The sequence below is a fragment of the Myotis brandtii genome, unplaced genomic scaffold (assembly GCF_000412655.1).
Source record: "Myotis brandtii unplaced genomic scaffold, ASM41265v1 scaffold326, whole genome shotgun sequence".
Taxonomy (NCBI): domain Eukaryota; kingdom Metazoa; phylum Chordata; class Mammalia; order Chiroptera; family Vespertilionidae; genus Myotis; species Myotis brandtii.
The window spans coordinates 605547-614227 of NW_005362534.1; the positions used below are offsets into that span (position 1 = coordinate 605547).

An 8681-nucleotide genomic window follows, 5' to 3' on the forward strand; every position below is an offset into this window, starting at 1 on the left:
AAAGAATGTATCTACCTTTGTGTGTGTGCCTACAAACAGAAAGGATTAAAAGGGAAGGTGTGAGGCCTTCTGCACTCTTTGAATGAAATCTAACTAATGAAAGGAAACAAATAGATATGGGTCAAAGTTGGTATTGCAATATTAGTTATAACAGCAAAAAGGAAAAGAATAAAGTAATAGTTAAATTAATTGTAGCATATTCACTGATAAAGTCTGGGAGAAGAAAACTTTAGTAGTAAGAGGGGGCATGACACTCTGCAGAGAGTTAAATTGTTGAAGGTAGATCTCATCTAGGTTGTCACCCAGTAACTAGGTGACAGTGACAGAAAGGCAGCTTTGGAATTAACTACAGAGATGCTAACAGAGCTGGCTCAACAGCCCTCATCCTGTGAGTGCTCAGGAGGCTGACTATTAGCATGTCACAGAGTCAGTGCTCATCTATATATATAAAAGCCTAAGCGCCCGAATGAGCCTCTCCTGACTCTGCGGCAGCGCTACTGAGTGCTGGCAGGCACAGCAGGTGCTGGGGTGAGTGGGAGCAGTGCAGCACCCGGCCTGGGCTCCTCCCCAGCCGCCTGCCGCTTCACGCACTACTACATCCCTTGGGGGATGTCGGATTGCAAGAGGGTGCAGGCCAGGCTGAGGGACCCCACTGGTGCATGAATCTGTGAACCGGGCCTCTAGTAATATTATAATGAAGCATGCTTTTTCTTTACAGAAATAGCTTATTTTGAATACTGATCAATATCTGCCCCTCCCTGAACCCTTCTGGATTGTTACTCCCTGTACAATGGGCTCAAATGGCCTATGCTCACCTGAAGCAGTCATCTGGGCCAGGAACAGGAGGAAGAGGGAGGTGGCATCCACCTGAAGGTGGCCCCACTGGTCATCACCCACCACGGTGCTGCAGGTGGCAGTGTTGTACTTGGCGTGCAGGCTGTCCTTGGTACTCTGAGTGTGCTTGAACTTTTCCACTTTATCCACCTGAAGGAGAAGGCAAGCCAGCTCTGCATAGCTAAGAGGTTCATGGCTGACAGAGGCCACACCTAGGTTCAATCTCTTGGATGCAGACCTCTTATCTGCTACCTCTGGGAGCCAAAAGGATGGAAAATGGGATTTTCACTAGTGAGCACCACACAGGGGGACTGTGTGGGGGATTCTTCCTGCCAATCTTTAGGAATGTCCCAGCCCAGTGGGATTTTAACTAGTTCTGCAGGGGCAAGGGGTCAAGACAAGGGGTTTTCATGCCTGTGTATCCCCAGCATGAGCCTTAACACATGGTAGGCACTCAATGAGAAAAGGAGGAAAAGAGGGTGAGAAGGATACTTGGAAGAGGGCCTGTTATGTTGAAAGAAAAAGAATAACTGTCTTTGAAGACTAGCAGGCACATGCTGATTAAGGGTGGGGACAGTATTGTAGTCATCTTTGTATCTGTTGCAGATCCTAGTATGATGCTCTATATACAGTATGTGCTCAATGAGTTGTTTTATTTAACCCTCACAGAAAATACCAGTAAATAGTAATGTCAAGTTTCAGAAACTCAAGCATTTCAACTCAAAAGAAACCCTTTTATAAACTCAACAGAATAAACAACAGTACATGGCTTTCTAGGAGTGCTTTTAAAAACATGGCTTCTTCCCCATTTATTAAAAAAAGGTATGTTCTCCTTTTACGCAAGCAACTCTTCAAAAGAGATTCTGAAACACAGCGTCCTTTGAGTCTGTGAGTCATATAATGTAATACAAGTATTGAAGATAACTTTAAAGAAAGTGAGCAAAATATTTTCAATTTCTCATCTTGAAAAGTTCAAAACGTTTTAAGAATGTTAGTTGTCATCATGAAAATGACGAAATGCCCACTCAGATGACCCACAAACACATTTGTCGTTTTCCACCTACCTGTCTCATCATGCACTGGAGAAGACCCCGCATGAGTTTCACCACGTTCTGTAGAAATAAAGTGGGATTAGTAACAAGACCAGCTTCCCTGCTTCATGAAAACCTCACCACATGGCCAGTAAGCCTACGCTACCTGGAGACTTCCCTGAGAAGGCAGATCCTGAGTGTATACAAGTATTCTGATTGTTTAGTTATTTCCACCTCTCCACTCCATCACAAAGGAAGAAAATCCTGACAAAGTGATTTATCTCAAATGAAGGAGTTGGACCAGGTGGCATCTCCCGGCTCTGAAATCCAGTGACTCCTCACTGATATTTTAGCAAGCAATTGTATAAGCCTAGTACCCTGGAGCTTTATGGCACAGTTCTTTTTTTAAAAAAAAATAAAGTTTGGAGTTTTATTTTTTTATTTTAATTTTTAAATATATTTTATTGATTTTTTACAGAGAGGAAGGGAGAGGGAGAGAGATAGAGAGTTAGAAACATCGATGAGAGAGAAATGTCGATCAGCTGCCTCCTGCACACCTCCTATGCCCGCAACCAAGGTACATGCCCTTGACCGGAATCAAACCTGGGACCTTTCAGTCCACAGGCCTACGCTCTATCCACTGAGCAAAATCAGCTAGGGCATGACACAATTCTTAGTAATTTATTTTTGTTATGCAAGGATGAATTAAGTCCACCATGCCTGTCCCAAGTAATACTGCTCTGTGCCAAAATAGCCATTTGTGACACCATTACTGAACTGTTGAGTAAAGTTCTTACAAAATGCAAGTAGCTGCCAAGGTTTCTTAATAATATGTATTGTAACCATTTACTATAATTCTAATTATCATTATAAATAGCAATAGTACTTTGATAATCAGACACTATATCCAGGCATTGTACAAAACACTTTACCTGATTCTCTCTAATTCTTCCAACAGTCTTTTGAGGTAGGTATTATTATTACCTCACTTTATAGATGAGGAACCAGAGGTTGAGAGAGATGAAGTAACATTGCTAAAGTTTCCCAGTGGATAGAGCAAGGACAGAGTCCAGGCCATTTGACTCCAGAGTTTGAGTTCTTAGTCAATACATTATGTGACCTCTCATTTCCTTCACAATTCAGGTCTTAATTGTGAATATTAAAAGACTGATCTTAATATGTCCTATGTTTTGTTAATCCTCACCTGAGGATATTTTTTCCATTGATTTCTTTAGAGAGAGTGGAAGAGAGGGGGAGAGAGAGAGAGAGAGAGAGAGAGAGAGAGAGAGAGAGGAGAGAGAGAGAGAGAGAGAGAGAGAGAAACATTGATGTGAGAGAGACACATCGACTAGTTGCCTCCAGCACGTGCCCCAACCGTGCTGGGGATGGAGCATGAAACTGAGGTTCATACCCTTGACTGGAATTGAACCTAGGACCCTTCGGTCCACATGCCAATGCTCTATCCACTGAGCCAAACAGTCTAAGGCTTAATATGGCCTATTAACAACACTATCAAACTGCTTCACAAGTGGCTGGAGAATAGGATAGCTCAAAGTTGCCTGGATGAAAGAAGCTCACCCAGGGCCATGAGCATCTCTTCTTACAGAATGTACATGGTTTGCAGTGGAGGATGTAGTGAAGGGTCATGGAAACTGAAAACATCTCCTGATTATTTTCTTACATACTCAATGATGGTAAATCTTTTCTTTGGTGGGTATCTTGGATTCTAATTTTGAAAAACAATAAAAGGACTTCATTGAGCTATATGGCAAAATAAGCACAAAAATTGGGTAATACCAACATGGTTCAAAATTAGAGGGTGACTATAAATTAATAAGACTGCTTCAAAATGGCTCAAACTAGAAAGCCATTTAAGGGAAATTCCAAACGTGTTTTAAATGGTGGCAATACTGTTTGGATAAGCATCCTTTCAACATAACTACTTGAAAGGTGTATACTCTTTGGAATGTGCAGTTCTGGTGTACTGACTTTAAAAAAACAATCATATTAGTTTATATAACCTCATATATAACTATTAGAGGCCCGGTGCATGAAATTTGTGCATGGGTAAGGTTCTCTAGGCCTGGCCGATGATCAGGGATGATCGGGGCCTTCTGGCTGCTGGCCGGGTCTTCCTTCTACGCCACCCCCTGGTGGTCAGCACACATCATAGCAAGCGATTGAGCTCCTGGTCTCCCAGTCGAACTCCCAAGGGACACTTTGCATATTAGCCTTTGATATATATAGATATATAAAATTGACAGAACATGTGTGTGAGAAATAGCTAGTTAGAAATTTGAATGCTTTATTTTCCAGTTCATTGTGATTATTTTTTGGAAGGAAAAATCTCAAAAGAAAAAACAAATGAGAGGTTGAGGCCACTTAAGTGCTTCCCCAAAACATTCTATAGCAGAAATTGAGCCAACATCTGCACCAAACTGTTCTGTACACACAGCTACTTCCTTGTAGACTTTTCAGTTTAAGGAAGAGGTGCTGAGCAGCCAAGACATGGCTGCCAATCAGCATTACCTGCTCCAACTCATAGGCCTTGGCCTTGTCTTCATCACGGTCGGCATTCTTGCGGTAGGCCATGCCCAGTCCCCACACGGCCAGGATGCTGTAGATATTATCCCGCACCCAGGCATCCTTCTGTTCATGACTGGCAGACAGCAGCCCCGTGATGGGATTCTATTAAAGAAGAGACACAAAATGAGTCAACAACACCCTTTACCAAGCTCCTGGGCAAGGAATACTTGTCTTCAGAGGCTACAACAAGGGTCAGGATGACAAGTGAAGAGACAGGAGTTTCAGTCCTTGCTCTGCCACCAACAGTGTGATCATGAGCGAGAAGTGACATCACTAAGAAGATCCTAAGGAATATTGTCACTTTGAAGTTCTTGTTATTTTGCTTTCAGACCAGATCACACTATTGGAAATGACAAACAGAAAAAAAAAAGCAAACAGAAAAAGCCTGCAAGACTTTTATAAATATTTGCACTTCGGGCTTTAAGTCTTCTTCTGCCTTCATGTATCCACACAAATTGGTAAAGCATTGTCACAATGTGTACAGCAATGCCAAGCCATGCCATGCCATCGCTAAATGATAGTCACCTCTTTTATTCTTTAGCTTGGGCTTAACTGTTGAAGTGGAGTTGGGTCCCACTCCATCACTCTATCTCATTTTCCCTCAGGGAAGCTGCTTACCCTATCTGGGTCTTAGCTGCCTCATCTGTAATCCAGACACTTCATGTGCCTAAAAAGGAGGCGCTGAGCAAGAGGACACTGGGAGTGCTATTTAGCTATTTTATAACCTGTATTTTAAAGGCCAGATGTGTCACTAAAAAGCCAGACCTTCACACACAAAAAGTATACACAATATTTATAACAGCATTATGCATAATAGTCCCAAAGAAGAAACAACCCAAATGTCCATCAACTGATGGATAAACAAAATGTGGTCTATACAAATAATGGAATAATATTCAGCAACAAGAAGGAATGAAATACTGACACATGCTACAACATGGATGAACCTTGAAGATATGATGCTAAGTGAAAGAAGCCTGTCACAAAGGACTACATATTGTATGATCTCATTTATGCGAACTGTCCAGAATAGGCAAATCCATTGAGATATAAAGTAGATTAGTGGTTATCTAGGGTTGGAGGTAGGGGTGAAATGAGAATAATGGGAAGCAAGTGATGGTTAGCAGGTATTTTTCCCTTTCTCTGGGTGATGAAAATATTCTAAAGTTGATTGTAATTAATATATTAAAACCATTCAATTGTATACTTTAAAGAGATGAATTATATGATAAGTAAATTATATCTCAATAAAGCTATTGCTTTTTTAAAAGCCAGTCCTAATAAACTCTGTACCTAGACATTAAATAGATAAGATAGGAGGAGTCATAGAAGCCTCTGTTGACTTTTCCTGAAAATATGCAAAGAAATAAACATCTAATAAAACACCTTATAACAATCAGAGCCTTGCCAGTTTAAAAAAGGGCACCAAATTATTTACAAGAAGGCTCATGAAAAAACTCTCTTGGGTACTTTCAAAGTGATACTGCCAAGGTTATTAGGTAAAGAAACATTGGCATAGTTTCAAATTGTCTTACCCAAGGAATTAAATATTCAACTCTCTTCTTTAATCTATGCCCTTCGAAAAAAACATCTAAAACTGAACTGATACTGCCCTCAGGGGCAACAGCATTCAGTGTATTGACATAGTTCTACAGCCAACAACTACAAATCAATGATTTTAAAGTCAACTATAACTGAAGTCTAGGGATGGTTGATTGAAGGTACAAGTCTTATTCCAATAGTGGACTTCTGGAGTTATTTTTTTTTAATCACTATGCACCAACAATGTATAACATAAGCATCTTTATCTGTTTTGAGGCCAGTTGGCTAACCCAGGACAGGAAATCATCAGGACATCTAGGGAAAGGACGTGGCCCCTTCCTGGCGTACCCATCAACCCTGAGTCCACAGAGACAAACAGCCTTGTGATGACACAGCAGGGACTGCTTGCACATAGTGCTAAGTGTGGTTTGGATTATGAAATGTCTCTGTCCTGCTAAATGAAAGTCACCTCTTTTATTCTTTAGCTTGGGCTTAACTGTTGAAGTGGATTAGTTCATCCCCACTCAGAGCTAGATCGTCTGAACCCCTTGTTCTACTACAGAGAAGCAGTCTAGTGTTTTGGTGATGCCCACATTCAAAATGCATAAACAAGCCATGCTAGATTGGGGCACTACTGCACTCATCAAAAAGAATACTTACTGTCATGAACTGAACGTTTATGTCTCCCCAAAATTTGCATGTTGTTGACCTGATATTGGACTTTCCAGCCTCTAGAACTGTGAGGAATAAATTTCTGCTTAAACCACCCAGTCTGTGGTATTTTGTTAGAACAGACTGAGCTGACTAGAACTTGCTTCTCTCTTTAAGTCTATAAAAATAATATATTGTGTTAGAAGAAGATGTGGAAGTGCCATTTTGATGTGATTCATAAAAACTGAAATGACCATACACTGGGGGATACTTTGTGACCCCTGGCCTGCTATCCATTCTTTTTTAAAAAAAAAAACTATATTTATTGATTTCAGAGAAGAAGGGAGAGGGAGAGAGAGATAGAAGCATCAATGATGAGAGAGAATCATTGATCAGCTGCCTCTTGCATGCCCCACACTGGGGATCGAGCCTGCAACCCGGGCATGTGCCAGTTGACACTCAGTGTGACCACTGAGCCACACCAGCCAGGTTGCTGTCCCTTCTTATAAGAATTACCCAGTGTTTTTTTCTTTGAGTTATTCCCCCAGTAAAGGAGGATTGTGCTGTATCATCTTTATTCATAGTCACTGATTTTTGTGAACCACCCAAGAGTTCTATCTCTTTAGAGCCCTGGGGTCTTCTGCTTACATTAGTTATCTCAATGGAGGGGAGACAAAAGGCCTCCATCTGATGCAATTTTACAAGCTAAACACAAACAGGCAAATTGCAGGCAAGAGGAAGGTAGTATATTTGTCCATGTTAAGCCTATGGCTTCAGATATGTCATTTTAGCTATATGTGACTTTCCAATCTTTTAAAAGTATAATTTAATTTGATCTATACCCACACATAACCTTCAATGTATTGTGTTTAAGAGCACAGGAACTGGAAACAGACTGCCTGTGTTCAAAGCTCTACCACAATCCAGCTGTGACCTTGAACAAATTATTTCATTGTCTCCCCATCTATCAAATGGGGATTAGAGTAGTGCCTGGAACTAATGGGGTTGTTTGTGAGGATTAAATAAAGTAACTCGTATTAAGCATTTTGTCTAGCAGTACAAATCAGTGCTCAATAACTACAAATATATTAATATTATTGACCTATTTGAATAATTTCATTCAATTTATTTCTTTTCCATATAATTATTTCAGGAAATCAGATGAAGATACATGGTTAGGGGAAGAATCTACAAGTTAGCTTGATGTAACCATCATTATTTTTATTAGGAAAAAACAATGCCTGGGCATCCTCTTTTATTTTTACTGTTAAAACTGCTAGTTTTATTCCGTTAATATGGTTGAGACAAAAACCCTGGCAACTGCACTCTCTCTACCCCCAGCTCTTTGCCTTTCCCCTTCTTTAGGCCTGGGTTTTGCTCACTTATATAAATCAGTCCTGTTTTACTAAACTCTCTGTGTATTTTTCTTGAAAAAATAATATCAGTGATGAATTCTATAATAAGAGCCATTCTACCACTCTATAACAATTTCCTGAGGTGACAGGTGTGGGGCCATAAAGGAAGAGGATGGGGCAGATCTCAGTCAACGGCAGCTATCAGGAGAGCTACTAGTACAGAGTCAATGTAGTGGCCCAATGCAGTGTTAGAAGAGACAGCACAGACCTGAGCCAAAACCTGATCAGTGCCCTTGCTGCAGGGGAAGTGAGTCATAAAGTGTGAGTCCTCCAATTTTATTCTTCTTTTTCAAGATTGTTTTGACCATTCTGGGTCCCTTGCATTTCCATAGGAATTTTATGATCAGCTTGTCAATTTTTGCAAAAAGGCAGCTGGGCTCTTGATAGGAATGCGTTGAATCTGTAGATCAGTTTGGGGAGTAATGCCATCTCAGCCATATTAAAACTCCTGTCCACAAATAGGGGATATCTTGCCTTGGCCCATATGCCTCACTTGGTTGGCACGTCATCCCGTGAACCAGAAGGTGGCGGGTTAATTCCCAGTTAGGGCACATACCCAGGTTGCAGATTTGGTCCCTGGTCGGAGCATGTGCAGGAGGCAACCAATTGATGTTTCCCTTCC

The 8681-nt window shown here is 41.0% G+C and overlaps 1 protein-coding gene across 4 annotated transcripts in view; it reads right to left on the bottom strand.

Moving 5' to 3' along the window:
• PHKA2 (phosphorylase kinase, alpha 2 (liver)) overlaps positions 1 to 8681 on the bottom strand; it is a 60544-nt gene that overhangs the window by 41727 nt on the left and 10136 nt on the right. For all 4 annotated transcript variants that reach the window (XM_005870942.2, XM_005870941.2, XM_005870940.2 and 1 more), the window contains exons 3-5: positions 4395 to 4553; positions 1899 to 1946; positions 816 to 984 (exon numbers count right to left, since the gene is read on the bottom strand). In XM_005870942.2, the coding sequence (XP_005871004.1) occupies positions 816 to 984; positions 1899 to 1946; positions 4395 to 4553 (376 nt within the window). The remainder of the gene's footprint in view (positions 1 to 815; positions 985 to 1898; positions 1947 to 4394; positions 4554 to 8681) is intronic.